At 41.8% G+C, this 22,648-nt stretch overlaps 1 protein-coding gene across 1 annotated transcript in view; it reads left to right on the top strand.

Moving 5' to 3' along the window:
- Positions 1 to 22,648, top strand: part of si:ch211-207d6.2 (sickle tail protein homolog) — a 90,995-nt gene that overhangs the window by 15,946 nt on the left and 52,401 nt on the right. The window contains exons 2-5 of the mRNA XM_057858170.1: positions 5,232 to 5,506; positions 14,338 to 14,494; positions 20,927 to 21,125; positions 21,197 to 21,290. Of these exons, the coding sequence (XP_057714153.1) occupies positions 5,232 to 5,506; positions 14,338 to 14,494; positions 20,927 to 21,125; positions 21,197 to 21,290 (725 nt within the window). The remainder of the gene's footprint in view (positions 1 to 5,231; positions 5,507 to 14,337; positions 14,495 to 20,926; positions 21,126 to 21,196; positions 21,291 to 22,648) is intronic.

A 22,648-nucleotide genomic window follows, 5' to 3' on the forward strand; every position in this document is an offset into this window, starting at 1 on the left:
GGGACGTTTTTGGCAAATTCTGTTTACAACTTTTATGCCCCTTACCGTCCTGGAATTTTTTAAAGTGTGAATTAAGCAATTTGTTCAAAAATTGTAGGACTTGATACATTATGCAGATTTTTTTTTTTAATTAAAAAAAACCTGAATTTCCGGGAAACGGAAAATTTTGGGGGGGTCATTCAAAGAATTCTCTGCATCGCGAGATGAAGGAATCTGATCTTCTAACCAGACCGCCGGAATTGCCAGACAGCCGAACCGCCGGCGCAGCTCCAACGGCCCGGGCCGGTGGGACCTGACAATCCGGCCAGAAGGCCAAACTTAAGTGCATTCACCTTTGTCGTAACCCTTTCTACTGACTCCTTTTTGAAAGGTTTAAAGAAGGCTCACCGAAAACAAGTTCATAATTTATTCAGGTCGACAACGATCATACAGCACAGAGGGAACAAGGCGGGGAGGCAAGGTCACCCTATCACACATCAACAAAAGGTTCCTGTGAAAAATGACCACGATTAGTTAAACATTCAGTCTTTTGAAGACTCTCGCTGGACGGGCCATGGGCAGGAAGAAGGGTGTGTTTGGGCGTTGTTTAAGATTATTGTCTGTTTGTGGATTGGACAGGAGGATTTGGGAGTTACTGTTGTCGGGGCAACGAGGGTTGGGAATTTTGCCACCTCAGCGTCATAGGGGCTCTTGGAGTCTTGTCATTCGTGTTATCAGTTGGATATCGGGCCTTGTGTTGGGACAGGGCGTCCCGCCATTTTGTTCTGGACTGTCGGGAAGAACTGATTGCGGGAGTTGGTGCGTCAATCTTGCTCAGTCGGTTGCATGACGCACGCGCTGGGCTTTCGTGTTAAGAAGGCGTTGTTTATCTCTTATGCCCTATATCTGCTTGTTTTCCTTAAACTATGGTATAAGTGCTTTTTATTTTATATTGGGTGCGTTAGAGGAATATAAACAGTAAATGCGAGAAACGATACTATTCCCATATTGATTATATCAAGTGTATTAGGGTAATGCAAACAGTTACACGGTGCCTACGAGAAAAGGTACTATCTACTTCAGCGGAATTTCTGGTTATTTTGATATTTGAACGGAAGAAACGCCATTCCAAAAAGAAAAAGGACTTTTTCTATCTGGGCCTTTAGTTTGCAAAGCCCCATTTAATTAACAGTCAAGGTTGCTGAAAGAGTTGAAAACAGGATTATTGAAATCTTCCTCTCACGTACAAGACGCGGTATTAAGTTGCATATATTCCCAAGAGGACGGCGCGTAAAAATAGCCCGCTCTAAAGTCCGACGGGGAATCAAAGTAATGCACACTGACCACCCTTTTTTTGGTCCGGTACAAAACAGTCTAATTGGACAATGTCAGCAAGCTAACTGGCTAATTGATGGAGTGGCTGTCCAAATTGCGAGTCTTATATCCACACAGTGCTGGCCAGCAAAGTAAAAAGCTACGCTTTCCCTCCAGGCCTCCGCTGAACTAGATCAATCAGATCTACTTTGTCAAGGATTGGGGGAGGGATTGAGATAGAGGGAGAGAAGAAAAGGATGGGAAAACTCTGGTGGTAAATGCAGGATCAAAATTGGGGAAGATCCTGTTTCACCTTTGTGACCTGTGATTGGCAAGTGTGTGCTTCTCGCTCTAAGTCAGAACCAAGGCTAAAGATAAATGGTTGAAACACTTTTTATAGTCTATAAGACTGCTCGCAAACTAAATGAAAACTCTTTGAATGAGTTCATCACTTGTAGATGTTCAATCAAGTGGGGATAGTGTGGCTCAGTGATAGTGTAGTCGTTCCCAAACCCAGAGGTTGTGGGTTCGATTCTACCCTCGTGATGAACTCGTCTAAGTAAGCTTGAGCAAGATACTAAACCCCATGTTGCTCCTGGTGCTGCGTCAGGTGATGATTCAGTGTAAACCTCTTTGAGCGCCACCTAAAGGTGGAAAGGCGATATAAAAGTCTAACACCCACCATCTACCATTTACCGATCCATTTGAAGTGGGAGGGTGGAGCAACATAAACAGGAAGTTACCTTGGAATGCCCCCAAAATAAACAGGACTTTACCCAGAAATGAAAAGCGCCCCGGAAATGAAAGCGAGGGAACCAGAAATGCCCTGAAATTATTAGAAAGTGACTCAGAAAAGCCTCAAAATCAACAGGAAGCAATCCTACATGAACAAGAAGTTAGCCGGGAACACCCCAAAATCAACAGGAAGTGACTCAGAAATGAAAAGCACCCCAGAAGTGAAAACAAGTAAACCAGAAGTGCCCCAAAATTAGCAGAAAGTGACCCAGAAAAGCCTCAAATCAACAGGAAGTGACCCAGAAATCAGAAGTGCCCGAGACATGAAAAGCGTGTTGAAGGAATCTGACCCTTTAGCCAGACTCCCGGAATCACGCCAGGCGAGAAGTCGACAACCCGGCCAAAAGGCCAAACTCCGCGCGCTCACCTTAGTCTTAACCCCTTGTACTGATTCCATTTTGAAAGCTGGTAAAAGGCTTCGAAGAACAGTTGACACATTTTTCAGGTCGACAGCGATCATACAGCACAAAGGGCCCCAGGCGAGGATTCAGGGTCACCATATCACAAGTCAACAAAAGGTTCCCAAGAAAAAATGACAACGATTAGTTAAACATTTAGTCTTTTTGAAGGCTTTTGCGGGGGCGGACTGTGGGCAAAAGAAGTGTGTGTTTGGGCATTGTTAAGGATTATTGTCTGTTTGTGGATTGGACAGGAGGTTTTGGGTGGACCAGAAATGCCCATAAATTAACAGGAAGTGACACTGAATGTGTCTCAAAAACCACTAGACAAGCTTGAAAGCATGTTATACAATATTCCATGATTGGTGATTTTTCAAATGACCCCAAAAAAATTTCCACTCACCCACAAATGCAGGTTTAAGAAAAAAAAAAAAAAAAAGTTTCAAAAAGTATCTAGTCCTACAATTTTTGTCCATGCCATTGACGGCCATATACGTCCAAATTTCCCATTCAATCCCATTGGCATTTACATTGCATTGACACCCATGTACACAGATGCCAATGAGGGCTACTCACATCCACGCCATTGACGGCCATGTAAGTCGATTCTATTGACGCCGATGAGTTTGGATTCCATTGACGCATTTGTAAGGCGATGCCATTGACAGCCATGTACGTCCAAATTTCCCATTAATTCCCAATGTCATTTACATTAAGTAGCGCCCATGTACACAGATGCAAATGAGGGCTACTCACATTCATGCCATTGGCGGCCATGTGTGTCGATTCTATCGAACCCAATAAATTTGGATTCCACTGACCCATCTGTAAGGCGATGCCATTGACGGCCATGTACACGTCCAAATTTCCCATTAATTCCCAATGACATTTACATTGCATTGGCGCCCACGTACACAGATGCAAATGAGGGCTACTCACGTCCATGTAATTCACAGCCGTATATGTCGATTTGACTGACTTCAATGAATTTGGATTCCACTGACACATATGTACAGTAAGTCGATGCCATTGGAAGGATGTACGTCCAAATTTCCCATTAATTTCCAATGGCATTTATATTGCATTTGATGCCTATGTACACAGATGCCAATGAGGCCTAAGCACGTCCACGCAATTGATGGCCATGTAAGTCGATTCTATTGACGCCGATGAGTTTGGAATCCATTGACCCCATCTGTAAGGCAATGCCATTGACAGCCATGTACGTCCAAATTTCCCATTAAATCCCAATGACATTTACATTGCATTGGCGCCCACGTACACAGATGCAAATGAGGGCTACTCACGTCCATGTAATTCACAGCCATGTATGTCGATTTGACTGACTTCAATGAATTTGGATTCCATTGACGCATATGTCAGTCGATGCCACTGACAGCCATATACGTCCAAATTTCCCATTCATTTCCAATGGCATTTACATTGAGTTGACGCCCATGTACACAGATGCCAATGAGGGCTACGCACCTCCACGCCATTGACGGCCATGTATGTCGATTCGATTGAAGCCAATGAACTTGATTCCATTCCACAATGATTCCATTGACGCATATTTAAGCCGATGCCATTGACGGCCATGTACGTCGAAATTTCCCATTAATTTCCAATGGAATTTACATTGCATTGGTAGACGGATGCCAATGAGGGCTACTCACAACGACGCCATTGACGGCCATGTATGTTGATTCTATTGACGCATATGTAAGTCAATGCCATTGACGGCCACATACGTCCAAATTTCCCATTCCTTTTCAATGGCAACAAAAAAAAAAATAAAACCTGTGTGTACAAATCAACAGTATGTGACCTCGTATCAACAGGACATGTCCCCGAAATGTCCCCAATCAACAGTAAGTGACCTGATATCAGCTTTACATGTCCCGAAATATCCTCAAATCAACAGATGTCCCCGAAATGTCCCCAAATATACCTGGACGGGTCTTAGCTCTGTATCTACCACAGCAAAGCCCCATAGTCATTTCTCCAGAAATTGCAGTCTTGAGTTCAATTTTGTAATTAACATGAAAGTAATGCGTGGTGAGACTTTGTGGTTGAAGTGAGGGCTCAAGAAGCAGAAAGTGACAACATGAAGACACCATCTCACTGTGTGACCTTTGCAGCAAAGGACTGAACGTGACAAGGCAGTCATGAGAAGTCTCTGTTGAGTGCATCAAACACTGCTGGGCCTGAATTTCTTTTGCAAATGTCACTGCGTCCAGTACGAGTTTATTTTCCAAAAGAAACGCGTGTTCAATGGAGTAGAATTTTCCACTTGGGCTTGGTCATCTCAAGGAAATGACTTGCGTGACGATAGACGTCCTATCAAGACGCTCTTTTCATTCTTCTGAATAAGTTTATCACTAGTAGACGTCCAATCTGTTTGAACTGAGAGGGCCTCCCAGTTCAAACGTATTGGTCATCCCGTGGCGTCAATGGCAGCTGGTGAGATTAAAATATCAAACAATTAACGCAATAAGAAATTTAAGGCACATACTGTAAGTTTTATGTCAAAAACATACAAAATTTGAGAAAAACAACCACACGGTGCTAGACACAAAATGGATTGAACTTCTAGCGCCGTCAATGACACTGAAAGATAAGTTTCAAGGAAATGACCCAAAAATGCGCTCTCCTCCAGATCTGCTGTATAATAATTCTAAATGGTTTCAATTTTGTTGTCCTTCTTGGCCAATGTCAGTAAATGTATTCTGATTCCGATCCTAGGAAACGCAGCAGCAGCGATTGTCCCCGCTTCTTCCGCTGAGCATCCGCTCTCAAAGAAACAGCACATGAACAACAACCTTGGTGAAAGTCCACACTCTGCTGGCACCTTCCCCCGAAGCTATGCTAGCAGCAGTAGGGATGGCGACCTGGAGAACCTGCTCATGCAGCACTCCAAGGTGGAGAAAAAGAAGGAAGTCTTCCTGGATCACCTGAGGCAGAAGTATCCGCACCATGCGGCCATCATCCTGGGCCATCAGGAACGTATGAGAGAGCAGGTAAGGTCTTGAGTCCTTCTTTCATAGACGTCCGTGCAAATTAGGGTTGCAACTAGGCCTGCATAATACAGGTATTCCCCGGGTTACGAACAAGTTTCGTTCCTACGCTGGCGACGTAAACCGTATTTCGGTGTAAATCGGAATCAACCCTTTTAACACTACAACTACCAAGGGTGGATCAGTTGATACAAATCACTTTTGTAACCAGAGAGGGATCATCTGACCCTAATAAGCATATCTTTTGTGAGCACTATAATCCTTATTAGTCATTTCGATTCACACTCGCAAAACCAAAGGGTTGGATTGCTCCAATCAGCATCTTGAGTGTTTGCAGGGCAGGGGTGCCTTGGCTAATGGGGAAAGGGTAAACTGGTGTTATTCTAGCTGGCCTGTTGTCACTTTCAAGACCAGAAGACAGTAGTGTCGTATCGGTCGCGAACGATTCGTTCTTTTTGAACGAATTGTTTGGGTGAACGAGACCGAACTAATCACCATCTGCACTGATTCGTTCTATGAAGTTGGTGGCGCTTGTTCGCTGCGTGGGAGGGCGTTGAGCAAGCGGCAGCGTCTTCTGACATCGCACACGACCAATCAGACGCCAGCCTCATCGCGGGCAGGGGAGGGAGCGGAAACAGAATCATGGCGTATGTCACTCATTTCCACGTGTGGCCAATAAGCAGCCAGCGTGCAGGCAGGGGGAAAGACTGAGTTTTGTCACTTCCCGTTCAGTGATTCGGTCCTCCGGTTCCTGACCTAGCTTGCTGCTAACTTGACTTTCCAGTAATGACTATGCGGTGAACGAGTCATAAAATGAAAGGAAACGACTTTGTCACATATTTGTTAACGTGGAGCCTATCAAATGCTGCTCAAAAAGACAAAAACACCACACAAATCTAGCGAGCATGGTTTAGTGTTCTACTTTTCTCAACAGACTCGGGACTGTGCCTATGACGATATACTATCAAATTTACAGTAATTTAAAACACGCGTAGCTACGAGGCAAGCAAAACCTGAGCTGCGGTCGCGTGACGGCAGTGAAGCGGGCAGAGAACTGTCACTATATGGAGGCTTCATGGCAGCTATATGTACCTCATATGTGCACAGAAAAAAAATAATATTTAGTATGATCACCATAATACTGATTTGCAATGAAACTGTATATACATGTCAATTTTTTCCGAGTGTTTTTTTTTTTTTTTTTTTTCGTGTCAGAGGGTGTCGGTTGGTTTGATAAATTATGTCAATCCGTCCATCATGTGCTACTCAAGCGCCCCAAAAACAAAGCGCGCGGACACGGGAGATGTCGCAATATGTCTACATTTTTCTTAACAGACTAATGAGAGTAGAAAGCATAAAGCAAACAATTATTTCTCGTCAGCATTTGACGATCTGAGATGCGGGGACGACAGGGGAGCTGACCGGATTATTTTATTTATTAATACCAGTGCAAAAATTCAAAACGATCATCTTAATAATAAAAAACAAAAATACAACAGAGCGAGAGGTTAATATGATGTGTTGGCCGTTCCATAATTAGAAATTAAACTTTCGATTTATTTTGATTTTCGTGACAGCAGGCATGCCGCGTTGGCTGTTAGCAGCAGCATTGTATATGTGAGCAAGATCATGCTAAAGAAAGTCCGTGCGCCCCCGACCCCAAACCCCGACTTCCCCCTCAAAAGGAAAATGTTTAACCGTGTCCTAATTCGAAATGCAAGCACGAGCCATGACTTTGAGCCCATAGAACTAGGACAGACGACGCGGAAGTTCTCCCTCGCTTTTGCAGCAGCGGGAGGGAGACGAGGCTGTCTCTGAGAGCAGAATGATATCGCCTGTCACTCATTTCTGAAACTACGACGAGTGGTCAATGTGCAAGAGAGGGAGGGACCAAGCAATGTCACTTCCCGTTCAGTTATACTGCGAAGCGGTCTTTGGTGATTCGTTCGGCAACGTCACTTCCCGTTCACTAACCGAACGATTCATTTGGGTGGGGAGGGAGATGAGGGGGGCGAACGATTCGTTGAACGATTCGTTTGAACGAATCGTTTTACTGAACGAACCGGAATGGATTCGTTTACTCAAGTGAACGACAGATCCCGTCACTAGAAGACAGGTTGTGGTGAAAAAGCCACCATAAAATAGACCAAACTACTGACAGGACTTTTCTTGTTAAGTGTTTACTTGTCTCTTCCACTCTTCCTTTATCCTCTGCGTAAACTGTCAAGTTAAAAAATAGACCCTTAGGTAGACATTTGTAAAATTACCCAAAAATAAGGAGAGAAGACACTCAGTTTTCTTGGCCAAGGAGAGCAAAGAGGGACTAGACAGAGGAATGCTAGATTACGCTGTATAGTCACCAAAATTGGTCTAAGGAAAAAACCCTCTTTGCTCTTTTTATTAGGGGTTTGTCCTAACACAGAAGGGTGCCGCCCTGAAGGGAGGGGGAAAGCAAGCTGGAGACACCCATGTGATTTTGGTTGACTATGTGTGAGCATGTAGGTGGAACTAACTAAATACACGTGTGTAAGCAAAGGCACCGGTAAAAAATGGTCAGAATGACCCAGACACTTCAGTTATGCAATGCTGCGGCCATGGAAGATGTCCTCGAATGGAAAATTGTCCTCGAAGGTCTAGACGAAAGTCCAGACGCCAGGTGCTGAAGATGTCTCGGAAGGTCTAGTTACGCAATGATGCGGCCATGAAGCAAGGCAGTTGTCATCCCGACCCTCTTTACTCTTTGTAACACTTAAACATTATACTACAACCAAGTATAGCAAGCAATAATCATTTACAGGTTATATCAATAAGAAAAAAAAATATGGCAATATGTATTATGTATGGTATATATGAGCACAAGCAAATATTCAATCAATCAAGCAAATATTCAATCAATCAACCCTAGATAATTACCTCAACATAAACCAAATGGAAGATACTTGTCAGGTTTTCCTTTTTTTTTTGTTTTGTTTTAAACCTCATGCATGGAACCGTACTGTGGTCAGACTATGTATGTCTCACACGTACTGTATGTGTGTGTAAACTTTATAGAGATAGAAAGCTGCCATTGGATGGTTGTCTGAGGCAATAAACACTTTTAGAGGTCATTTTCTCTCCCCCTCCCGAATAGGCTTGTCCAGCTGGACAAAACAGGTGTTGCTTGTCGGACAGTGGACCGCTCAGGCAGGCGAATGGGCGGACAACCTTTCTACATCTTCCAAAAGCTGCAATTTGCCTACTGTACAAGGGACTTTGTAATAAAAAAACAAAACAAAACGTTTATTATGTGGTGACATATGCCACTTCGCCTTTTGCCGGGGCTAGGTGTTGGACGTTGTTGCCGAAGCATTTTTTCTTTCTGCGCCTTCTTTGCACCCACATGAATGTGAGCCAATTCCTTTGCAAGACCCACCAAGGAGTCCAGTCCAACCATCTCTCTTATATTCAAGATGCTAATTGTAGCTATCCAGAGTGGCACCCCCCCACACACACACACCTAGGCAGCGACTCCACAGGAGTGTGTAGGGGGGTGGCCTGCTTGATTGCTTCTTTGAGTGGTCTATTGTTTGACAAAGCCCAATAGTTAGTTTGGGATCGGGGTCATTTAACGCCTTTCTGGTATTTCTTTGTAGCCTAAAAAAAAAAACCCGGGACTTCCAGTGTTAAGTGAATCTCAAAATATCTATGCGAAAAGTCCAAAAGTATTTTATTTTGTTTAATGATGGAGGATACACTGCCCTCTGGTGGCAGCGTTGGGTCTGGCTGGACTGTCGCCTTATGAAGCAGGAGCAGACTCAGACATCTGACATGGATAAAGGACAGCTGCAGCCTGGTTTGGCCCACATAAGGCTGTAAGTTGTTTCAGCCTATATATGTTGGTGTATGCATTTGTAATTAAAGTGCCTATGACAGCAAAAAGGATGTCAATTTCCCGATCCGATTGCTTTTTTTTGTTTGTTTTTTTTTTGCTCCCGATTCAATTCCAATCATTTCAGATAATTTTCCCCGATCATATACATTTTGGCAATGCATTAAGAAAAAAATGAATAAAACTCGGACGAATATTACATTCAACATACAGTACATAAGTACTGTATTTGTTTATTATGACAATAAATCCTCAAGATGGCATTTACATTATTAACATTCTTTCTGTGAGAGGGATCCATGGATAGAAAGACTTGTAATTCTTAAAGGATAAATATGACTTTGTATATTGTGACTAAATATAGCCATCTAGTGTATTTGTTGAGCTTTCAGTAAATGATACTGTAGCCATTTAACTGTTCTGGCCAAATGCATGATGGGAAGTGGAACAATGACTGTGTGTAGTGGCACCAATTGATATATCGTCTCTGCGTTGGGAAATAACATAGGGTGTTAAGAAAAAGATCAACTACTACCTTTCTTCCCCACATTGCTTCCCACGATATTTCAAATTTTTGAGAGAGGGATTTTAAGGCTTTAGCCAACTAAAAAAAGGCTTCAAAGACTGACAAAATTCACTCTACTCATTTTACGCTGCCTTTTAACTCTATATATAGGTAAAACGGCGCCATTATAGATTGAACGCGACAATGCGTGAGTGAGTCGTGCAGTGCATGCGTTAATTGCGTTAAATATTTTAAGGTGATTAATTTTTTTAAAAATTAATTACCGCTATTAACGCGATAAATTTGATAGCCCTACTTTAAGCCAAATCTAAAGACTCTGGATGAGTGTAAGACATTTTGTCTGTAACGTTAAATACAATTAGAAAACGATTTAATTAAAAAATATTTTAAAAAGGCATGTCCGATACTTTTTCGCCGATTCCGATACTTTGAAAATGACGTGATCGGACCCGATCGATCGGCATCTTTAGTTATTACTATTATTTTTTTGCATTTCTGTAGTTTTAGTTTTGAACCCCCTGCCCCAACCCCACAAAAAAATCTGGCTCTGTGGCTGCTTTTATGTAAGGTAGATCCGGCAAGAAATTGTATAAATATATATATATAATAAACACTTTCACCCTTCTCTTAAAAGTCAACATTTTAAAAAGCTGTCCATGCTATTGACCTGCACTGTCCCTGAAAGGGACAAGAATACATATCAAATGAGCATTTTTCCAGCAGTAACAAAGTCTGGCTCCCGTTCAAGAAAACGCGCGTGTCGCTGTTCAAATTGGAATCCTTTTGCTAGCGTGACTCGTAAACTCCTGTCGTGCCATAACGTGAAATATGACAGTTGTGCTGCTAGTCGAACAGGTACGGCCAGCATTATTTGTCAAGGTGGAGTTTTGTTGGAACAGACGGGAGGTGGGGTTTGACACCGCATCCCATTCGGACTGAAGCGAAGGCTAGTTTAGAAATGCGGTGCGCTAGATACCAAGAAACAACATTTTCAACTCATTCTTGTGTTACCTGATTGCAAAGGAGTGACGCCACGTCGCTCACCAGGTAAGCAGTTGGCACCCGACATCGAGTGTGAAATTTTACCTGCTGTGTCATGCCGGCTGGCCAACAAAATGCAATGTCACACAGGTTTACCTGCAAAAGATTGAATCAACACTACTGCTTTCATTTGTCTGTGTGGTATAAACATTGTGTTTGTCAACTTTTTCATGTGGTGTTAACTGTCTTAGTGTCATTGACGTTGATAGAGGCAACGGCGGATGTAAAAACAAATATTTATGGGGTGGCAGGAACTTTAAGAGGGTGGCAAATATTTATTGACTGTATTCTTTGGACAATGATGCGATATTCTGCGATGATTCCATTCAAACGCCTTTAATTGATTTAACACAAAATGATAAAGACATTGAAAAACAACCCGTTCCAATTTACCTACAGTGGGGCAAATAAGTATTTAGTCAACCAATATTTGTGCAAGTTCTCCCACTTGAAAATATTAGAGAGGCCTGTAATTGTCAACATGGGTAAACCTTAACCATGAGAGACAGAATGTGGAAACCCCCCCAGAAAATCAGTTTGATTTTTAAAGACTTTATTTGCAAATCATGGTTGAAAATAAGTATTTGGTCAATACCAAAAGTTCATCTCAATACTTTGTTATGTACCCTTTGTTGTCAATAACGGAGGCCAACGTTTTCTGTAACTCTTCATAAGCTTTTCACACACTGTTGCTGGTATTTTGGCCCATTCCTCCATGCAGATCTCCTCTAGAGCAGTGATGTTTTGGGGCTGTCGTCGGGCAACACGGACTTTCAACTCCCTCCGCAGATTTTCGATGGGGTTGAGATTTGGAGACTGGCTAGGGCACTCCAGGACCTTGAAATGCTTCTCATGAACTCACTCCTTTGTTGCCCTGGCTTGCTGATGGAAGGAGATTTTCACTCAAAATCTCTCGATACATGGCCCCATTCATTCTTTCCTTTACACAGATCAGTCGTCCTGGTCCCTTTGCAGAAAACAGCCCCAAAGCATGATGTTTCCACCCGCATGATATTTGCTCACCGTTCTTGTTATCATTTTGACGCCACGGGGTGAGATCTTGCATGGAGCCCCAGATCGAGGGAGATTATCAGTGGTCTTGTATGTCTTCCATTTTCTTATAATTGCTCCCACAGTTAATTTATTTACACCAAACGTTTTACCTATTGCAGATTCTGTCTTCCCAGCCTGGTGCAGGTCTACAATTTTGTCTCTGGTGTTGCCCAACGACAGCCCCAAAAGATCACTGCTCTAGAGGAGATCTGCATGGAGGAATGGGCCAAAATTCCACCAACAGTGTGTGAAAAGCTTGTGATGAGTTACAAAAAACGGTTGGCCTCCGTTATTGCCAACAAAGGGTACATAACAAAGTATTGAGATGAACTTTTGATATTGACCAAATACTTATTTTCCACTCTAATTTGGAAATAAATTCTTTAAAAATCAAACAATGTGATTCTCTGGGATTTTTTTCCACATTCTGTCTCTCATGGTTGAGGTTTACCCATGTTGACAATTACAGGCCTCTCTAATCTTTTCAAGTAGGAGAACTTGCACAATTGGTGGTTGGGGAAGCCTGTAACTGTCAACATGGGAAAACCTCAACTATGAGAGACAGAATGTAGTAAAAAACCCAGAAAATCACATTGTTTGATTTTTAAAGAATTATTTCCAAATAAGAGTGGAAAATAAGTATTTGGTCACCTACAAACAAGCAAGATTTCTGGCTGTCAAAGAGGTCTAACTTCTTCTAACAAGGTCTAACGAGGCTCCACTCCTTACCTGTATTAATGGCACCATTATCGGTATAAAAGACACCTGTCCACAACTTCAGTCAGTCACACTCCAAACTCTACTATGGCCAAGACCAAAGAGTTGTCGAAGGACACCAGAGACAAAATTGTAGACCTGCACCAGGCTGGGAAGACTGAATCTGCAAGAGGTAAAACGCTTGGTGTAAAGAAATCAACTGTGGGAGCAATTATTAGAAAATGGAAGACATACAAGACCACTGATAATCTCCCTCGATCTGGGGCTCCATGCAAGATCTCACCCCGTGGCGTCAAAATGATAACAAGAACGGTCTGCAAAAATCCCAGAACCACACGGGGGGACCCTAGTGAATGACCTACAGAGAGCTGGGACCACAGTAACAAAGGCTACTATCAGTAACACAATGCGCCGCCAGGGACTCCAATCCTGCACTGCTAGACATGTCCCCCTGCTGAAGAAAGTACACGTCCACGCCAGTCTGCGGTTCACTAGAGGGCATTTGGATGATCTAGAAGAGGACTGGGAGAATGTGTTATGGTCAGATGAAACCAAAATAGAACTTTTTGGTAGAAACACAGGTTCTCGTGTTCGGAGGAGAAAGAATATTGAATTGCATTAGAAGAACGCCATACCCACTGTGAAACATGGGGGTGGAAACATCATGCTTTGGGGCTGTTTTTCTGCAAAGGGACCAGGACGACTGATCTATTTAAAGGAAAGAATGAATGGGGCCATGTATCGAGAGATTTTGAGTCAAAATCTCCTTCCATCACCAAGGGCATTGAAGATGAGACGTGGCTGGGTCTTTCTGCATGACAATGATCCCAACCACACAGCCAGGGCAACAAAGGAGCGGCTTTGTAAGAACCATTTCAAGGTCCTGGAGTGGCCTAGCCAGTCTCCAGATCTCAACCCCATAGAAAATCTGTGGAGGGAGTTGAAAGTCTGCGTTGCCCAACGACAGCCCCAAAACATCACTGCTCTAGAGGAGATCTGCATGGAGGAATGGGCCAAAATACCAGCAACAGTGTGTGAAAAGCTTGTGAAGAGTTACAGAAAACGTTCGGCCTCCATTATTGCTAACAAAGGATACATAATAAAGTATTGAGATGAACTTTTGGTATTGACCAAATACTTATTTTCCACCATGATTTGGAAATAAAGTCTTTAAAAATCAAACAATGTGATTTTCTGTTGTCCCCCCCCCCCCCCCCCCCCCCACATTCTGTCTCTCGTGGTTGAGGTTTACCCATGTTGACAATTACAGGCCTGTCAGATATTTTCAAGTGGGAGAACTTGCACAATTAGTGGTCGACTCAATACTTATTTGCCCCGCTGTATTTTTTTCTCTTTAGGAATATGCTTAATGTCAAACACGAACAACGCAGCTCCCGCAATCCAGCACATTAAACAGTGTGCCCCAGGCTTCGAGCACATCACCATTGTTTGAGTAATCATATGTGACAGCAGTCTTGCATTTGATTTAGAAATGTCTTGGCAGGTATTAATATTCAACCCTGCCTTTGCAGGCCTGAAAGTATGCAAATTTCATTTATTGTATGGTATTCGGGAGACTAAAATGTTACCTTTCAGCCTTGAATCTTTATACTTTTGTGTTTCGCATAGTTGAGGAACCCACGACCTTCTGAAGGCGCCACCTGCGACAGAGAGAACATGTCTGACGGAGAGTCTCTGAACATGACGGTTCCTTTCTCAAGGGGTTGTAAAGCCCGATCGAGTCTGCCGATCGGACGGTCGAGCAGTCATGCAAGAGAGCCAGTTGGTAAGGCAATCCGTTCACATTCAGAATGATTGCGTTCATCATCTACAGTGGGGCAAATAAGTATTTATTCAACCACCAATTGTCCAAGTTCTCCTACTTGAAAAGATTAGAGAGGCCTGTAATTGTCAACATGGGTAAACCTCAAGCATGAGAGACAGAATGTGGAAAAAAAACAGAGAATCACATTGTTTGATTTTTAAAGAATTTATTTCCAAATTAGAGTGGAAAATAAGTATTTGGTCACCTACAAACAAGCAAGATTTCTGGCTGTCAAAGAGGTCGAACTTCTTCTAACGAGGTCTAACGAGGCTCCACTCGTTACCTGTAATAATGGCACCTGTTTTAACTCATTATCGGTATAAAAGACACCTGTCCACAACCTCAGTCAGTCACACTCCAAACTCCACTATGGCCATGACAAAAGAGCTGTCGATGGACACCAGAGACAAAATTGTAGACCTGCACCAGGCTGGGAAGACTGAATCTGCAAGAGGTAAAACGCTTGGTGTAAAGAAATCAACTGTGGGAGCAATTATTAGAAAATGGAAGACATACAAGACCACTGATAATCTCCCTCAATCTGGGGCTCCGTGCAAGATCTCACCCCGTGGCGTCAAAATGATAACAAGAACGGTGAGCAAAAATCCCAGAACCACACGGGGGGGACCTAGTGAATGACCTACAGAGAGCTGGGACCACAGTAACAAAGGCTACCAACGACAGCCTCAAAACATCACTGCTCTAGAGGAGATCTGCATGGAGGAATGGGCCAAAATACCAGCAACAGTGTGTGAAATGCTTGTGAAGAGTTACAGAAAATGTTTGGCCTCCGTTATTGCTAACAAAGTGTACATAACAAAGTATTGAGATGAACTTTTGTATTGACCAAATACTTATTTTCCACCATGATTTGCAAATAAATTATTTAAAAATCAAACAATGTGATTTTCTGGGGGTTTTTTTTCTACATTCTGTCTCTCATGGTTGAGGTTTACCTATGTTGACAATTACAGGCCTCTCTAATATTTTCAAGTGGGAGAACTTGCACAATTAGTGGTTGACTAAATATTTATTTGCCCCACTGTATTTTTTGTCTTTAGGAATATGCTTGATGTCAAACAGTCTGAAAATAGTTATTCACAACCTAATTCAGCCGATTGCCGATGTGTAAAGCCAATTTTGTACGCCAATGTACACTGCTGGCCAAAAGTATTGGCACCCCTGCAATTCTGTCAGAGAATGCTCAATTTCTCTCAGAAAATGATTGCAATTCCAAATGCTTTGATAGTAATGTCTTCATTTATTTTGCTTGCAATGAAAAAAACACAAAAGGGAATGAAAATAAAATTAAATCATTATGATTTTACACAAAACTGGGCCAGACAAAAGTATCAAAGGAAAGTCATCCTCACACACATTCTACCAGGTGGCTGCGTGCAACTCGACTGCACACCGATCTCTCATCGTTAACGTCTTCCCCTATGCCGTTAAGCTTTTTTCACGCCATATTCAAGTTGAACATGTACTTATTATGAAGTAACATGTTTATTTAGCTCACAGATAATATTGAAATTAGGGCTGTCAAAATTATAGCGTTAACGGGCGGTAATTAATTTTTTAAAAAATTAATCACGTTAAAATATTTGACGCAATTAACGCACATGCCCCGCTCAAACAGATTAAAATGACAGCACAGTATCATGCCCACTTGTTATTTGTGTTTTTTGTCTCCCTCTGTTGGTGCTTGGGTGCGACTGAATTTATGGGTTTAAGCACAATGAACATTGTGTAATTATTGACATCAACAATGTCGAGCGACTAGTTTATTTTTTGATTGAAAATTTTACAAATTTTATTAAAACAAAAACATTAAGAGGGGTTTTAATATAAAATTTCTATAACTTGTACTAACATTTATCTTTTAAGAACTACAAGTCTTTCTATCCATGGATCGCTTTAAGAGAATGTTAATAATGTTAATGCCATCTTGTTGATTTATTGTTATAATAAACAAATACAGTACTTATGTACAGTATGTTCAATGTATATATCAGTCTTGTGTCTTATCTTTCCATTCCAATTATAATTTACAGAAAAATATGGCATATTTTATCGATGGTTTGAATTGCGATTAATTACGATAAATTCATTTTTAAGCTGTGATTAACTCGATTGAAAATTTTAATCGTTCGACAGTTTGAAATACATCAAAGTTATTTATCTTCTTCTACAACTACTTCATTTTGACAACTAAGTTGTGCAAGAACACAATCAACAAATATCATCACCCAAACAATGAACATAACTGTTATCTTATGACATTAGCTTTTTACTTGTAAATCGGCCGATGTGGAAAAAGTCAGTACCGTATTGGCCCGAATATAAGACGGTGTTTTTTTGCATTGAAATAAGACTGAAAAAGTGGGGGTCCTCTTCTATTCGCGGTCTAGACATTATACCCATTCACGACGCTAGATGGCGCCAGATATCATTGAAGCGATGTTCTGTCATGACAGATCTCAGCTACTCTCAAGTTTAACCAGTTTGCATTATTTTATTGCTATGTTTTTCCTTATTCAGATTTGTTTCAAGACTATAGTTACAGTTAGACTTCACTTTGATGGTTAATGCAGTTGTTGCAATTTTAATGTTTTATCACAATAGATTGGTTTATTTACATTTCAAAAACCAGAAGCCATTCATTTACGAATGTGATTGCACTTTAGTTTACATATTTAAAGGTTCAGATATCAAGATTTGAATGAGGCAAAATAACATGCATTTCTCTCAAATATATCGTTATAATCATTTGTTATAGATGTACTGTCATTATTTTCTGTATAAAAATAATTTGGTGTTCAAAAAGTCTTTTTTTCAAACTTGAGTCTTGAAAAGGAGGGGGTCGTCTTCTAATCAGGGCCGTCTTATATTCGGGCCAATATACCCTACCCACCGACGTCACAAAACCACGTGCTCGCTGTATGGTTCCGCCCACTTGTCCGTCATTTTGTCTCTGTATTAGCATTGGTTTCAATTGATCGAGGAATTTAAAATGCATTTCATGGAAGACCTGGTGCTTTCTGATGCCGTAAACTCACTGGATGTGTTGCATAAAAGGCGTTATGTGGAAAAGCTTCGTTCTATACAGTCGCCAGATCCATATTTGATGCCTAAATCGATGATTTTTGACCGGCTGCCTTCGCCGTCTCTGCCTGACCCTGATATTTACAACTATCTTGTCCACACAAAATCAGCCTATTCTCACGAAAGTTTGAAAAACTTTAAGAGCTTGGAGGCTTATAAATGCTACGTTGCTGGTTGGGTGAAACAGGTCCTCGTACACGAAAATTCGGCAGGAATCTTGTGCTCGGAAGGTGAGTTACGAAATTTTCAATTCAAAATCTTTTGTTCTTGCTAACATCCACTGTCAAGTCTAATGTATTTCATGTCATTTGTCAATGGAGCTAGGGCTTTTAATGTTTATATGGATTAGCGATAGCACTCTCACTACATACATACGTGTATGTTGTCGGCGATTAGCCTAGCAATGATCTTAATTGTGGTTGTCAGCCCAAAACCCTCTAAATATATATTAAATGCATCTTACCAGATATAAAATGACTACTACATAATCTGTGGTAATCGTTTGGAGCCCAGTTTTCTCGTCAAATTGCAGCAGCCCATCTCGCTCTATCCTCTCCGTGTCTCTCGGAATCCGGTAGAACTTCAAGTCTCTCCGTCTATCTTTTCTGTTATTGCAACCGACTGCCACACACGCCTTCACCATTTTGATTATTAATGTTAACGAGCAGAAAAACACGCCGTAAATAGGAGGAATGTACGTAGCCGTAACAGGTCAACACGATGTGTTGACGGACAAGTGGGCGGCACCAGTCAGGAGAGCGGAGTTGTGACGTCACGTGGGTAGGGTCTATACGGTATATGACGAACATGACGTGCCTTTATTTTGAAATGTTCACCGGAAGTACGTTCGCTAAACTGCTAACAGTTAGCTTTACACGCCACAAAAAAAAGCTCTTTTTGTCATTGCATGTGGTGTCAGTAATCAATTTTTTTCGTTTGCAAATGCTGTTAACCAGCAATTTTTCATGTTTGAAGTGTCACCTTTTAACCGCAAGTTTGCGTTTTGGAGAAGACTACCAATGTTCTCTGGCAGGCTAAAGTAGGTTGTCTTTTTTCCCAATTGGCCTCAATGTAGCGATGCTAATGTTTACCGTGTTTGATATACAGTGCCTTGCAAAAGTATTCGGCCCCCTTGAATCTTGCAACCTTTCGCCACATTTCAGGCTTCAAACATAAAGATATGAAATTTAATTTTTTTGTAATGAATCAACAACAAGTGGGACACCGTCGTGAAGTGGAACAACATTTATTGGATAATTTAAACTTTTTTAACAAATAAAAAACTGAAAAGTGGGGCGTGCAATATTATTCGGCCCCTTTACTTTCAGTGCAGCAAACTCACTCCAGAAGTTCAGTGAGGATCTCTGAATGATCCAATGTTGTCCTAAATGACCGATGATGATAGAATCCACCTGTGTGTAATCAAGTCTCCGTATAAATGCACCTGCTCTGTGATAGTCTCAGGGTTCTGTTTAAAGTGCAGAGAGCATTATGAAAACCAAGGAACACACCAGGCAGGTCCGAGATACTGTTGTGGAGAAGTTTAAAGCCGGATTTGGATACAAAAAGATTTCCCGAGCTTTAAACATCTCAAGGAGCACTGTGCAAGCCATCATATTGAAATGGAAGTAGCATCAGACCACTGCAAATCTACCAAGATCCGGCCGTCCTTCCAAACTTTCTTCTCAAACAAGGAGAAAACTGATCAGAGATGCAGCCAAGAGGCCCATGATCACTCTGGATGAACTGCAGAGATCTACAGCTGAGGTGGGAGAGTCTGTCCATAGGACAACAATCAGTCGTACACTGCACAAATCTGGCCTTTATGGAAGAGTGGCAAGAAGAAAGCCATTTCTCAAAGACATCCATAAAAAGTCTCGTTTAAAGTTTGCCACAAGCCACCTGGGAGACACACCAAACATGTGGAAGAAGGTGCTCTGGTCAGATGAAACAAAAATTGAACTTTTTGGCCACTATGCAAAACGATATGTTTGGCGTAAAAGCAACACAGCTCATCACCCCGAACACACAATCCCCACTGTCAAACATGGTGGTGGCAGCATCATGGTTTGGGCCTGCTTTTCTTCAGCAGGGACAGGGAAGATGGTTAAAATTGACGGGAAGATGGATGCAGCCAAATACAGGAACATTCTGGAAGAAAACCTGTTGGTATCTGCACAAGACCTGAGACTGGGACGGAGATTTATCTTCCAACAGGACAATGATCCAAAACATAAAGCCAAATCTACAATGGAATGGTTCAAAAATAAACGTATCCAGGTGTTAGAATGGCCAAGTCAAAGTCCAGACCTGAATCCAATGGAGAATCTGTGGAAAGAGCTGAAGACTGCTGTTCACAAACACTCTCCATCCAACCTCACTGAGCTCCAGCTGTTTTGCAAGGAAGAATGGGCAAGAATGTCAGTCTCTCGATGTGCAAAACTGATAGAAACATACCCCAAGCGACTTGCAGCTGTAATTGGAGCAAAAGGTGGCGCTACAAAGTATTAACGCAAGGGGGCCGAATAATATTGCACGCCCCACTTTTCAGTTTTTTATTTGTTAAAAAAGTTGAAATTATCCAATAAATTTTGTTCCACTTCACGATTGTGTCCCACTTGTTGTTGATTCTTGACAAAAAATTAAAATTGTATATCTTTATGTTTGAAGCCTGAAATGTGACGAAAGGTTGCAAGGTTCAAGGGGGCCGAATACTTTTGCAAGGCACTGTACATGTGTTTCCTTATTTTGTTTGTTTGAACTTTCATTTTACAACGTGCTGATGACCAATAAACTTCTGTGAAAGGAACTTGAGTCTATTATGCCATCAAAATGCACATGTACACGCACGCACAAATGTATGCACGCACGCACGCACGCACTCACGCGATGATAAAACGCAGCTGTGAAAATGAAAGCCCTCATTTTTATTTACCGTGCGATAAATGGACTCATTGCATATCGCGACAGGCTTAGCAACTTCAATAAAACATGTCGTTTAGTTAGTTAGTTAGATGGACTTACAAACTGGGTTTACATATTTAAATGTTCAGATATTAAGATTTGAATGAGGCAAAATAACATGCTTTTTCTCTCAAATATATTGTTATAATCATGTTTCAGATGTAATTATTTTCAGTCTAAAAATTAATCTGGTGTTCAAAAAGTCTCTTTACAAACTTGAGTCTTGAAAAGGAGGGGGTCGTCTTATAGTCAGGGCCGTCTTATATTCGGGCCAATACGGTATATCGATCTATGTTCACTAAAAACGTTTCTTCTTCCGTCCAGGTGTGCTGTACCTCCAATACGGAGATGAGACGAAGCAGATCCGGATGCCTGCGGAGATCAACAGCGAGGATACGCTGCGGGCTCTCTTTGTCGCTGCGTTTCCTCAGCAGCTCAGCATGCAGAAGCTCCAATCTCCCAACATGGCCATTTACATCAAAGACACGCGTCGCAACGTTTACTTTGATCTGGAGGATATCAGGTGAGGGATCTGGATGCGACACCTGGAACTTGACACTCTGCGTGATGACGGCATTTGTTATCTGCTTTCAGAAATATTACATCCCACTCCTGTCTGAAGGTTTATCATAAAGACGCATCGCACGTGTTCAACCGTCACACGAGGCCTACCAACGCAGACGGAAGGGTGAGGCATTCCATCCATGCTGGTCACGATGTTTCACACATTTACTGCCTATCGTAGCAAACATTTTCTGAAAACAACATCAAATATTCCTATTAACGAGTCCAGAAATCAAGAAAAGTGGGGTCGATGAATGTAACTTTTTCTGTTTTGCCTCACGCGGTATCTTTGAGAGGACAAGCTACATTTTGTTGATACCCTCAGGGTTGCTGAATTCTAAATATTTACAAAATGCTCACTTACACGCTATCACTTTGAAGCCAGTTGTTGGGATTAGGGAGAATTTCTGTCAGCAAGGAGGTGTCATTCTTTCGAAATGTGCTTTCCCACGCCAACTCCTCTGACAGAATCATTTGAAAGAAAGCAGCTTCCTTGTTAGTTTCCCCAACTATCCTGTGTGTTGTTTTTATCACTGTTGCTTACATGTTTTATCATCGTTGTTTTGGCTTAAGATCATTAGTTTTATGGAATGTTAGTTATTAGGACTGCCAACCGTCCCTTGAAAAAATGCTATCATCCTGTATTCAGAAACAAAAGTACAGTGCCTTGCAAAAGTATTCGGCCCCCTTGAACCTTGCAATCTTTCGCCACATTTCAGGCTTCAAACATAAAGATATAAAATTTAAATTTTTTGTCAAGAATCAACAACAAGTGGGACACAATCGTGAAGTGGAACAAAAATAATTTCAACTTTTTTAACAAATAAAAAACTGAAAAGTGGGGCGTGCAATATTATTCGGCCCCCTTGCGTTAATACTTTGTAGCGCCACCTTTTGCTCCAATTACAGCTGCAAGTCGCTTGGGGTATGTTTCTATCAGTTTTGCACATCGAGAGACTGACATTCTTGTCCATTCTTCCTTGCAAAACAGCTCGAGCTCAGTGAGGTTGGATGGAGAGTGTTTGTGAACAGCAGTCTTCAGCTCTTTCCACATATTCTCCATTGGATTCAGGTCTGGACTTTGACTTGGCCATTCTAACACCTGGATACGTTTATTTTTGAACCATTCCGTTGTAGATTTGGCTTTATGTTTTGGATCATTGTCCTGTTGGAAGATAAATCTCCGTCCCAGTCTCAGGTCTTGTGCAGATACCAACAGGTTTTCTTCCAGAATGTTCCTGTATTTGGCTGCATCCATCTTCCCGTCAATTTTAACCATCTTCCCTGTCCCTGCTGAAGAAAAGCAGGCCCAAACCATGATGCTGCCACCACCATGTTTGACAGTGGGGATGGTGTGTTCAGGGTGATGCGCTGTGTTGCTTTTACGCCAAACATATCGTTTTGCATTGTGGCCAAAAAGTTTTTTTGGTTTCATCTGACCAGAGCACCTTCTTCCACATGTTTGGTGTGTCTCCCAGGTGG

This window comes from Corythoichthys intestinalis, chromosome 14 (assembly GCF_030265065.1).
Source record: "Corythoichthys intestinalis isolate RoL2023-P3 chromosome 14, ASM3026506v1, whole genome shotgun sequence".
Classification (NCBI taxonomy): Eukaryota; Metazoa; Chordata; class Actinopteri; order Syngnathiformes; family Syngnathidae; genus Corythoichthys; species Corythoichthys intestinalis.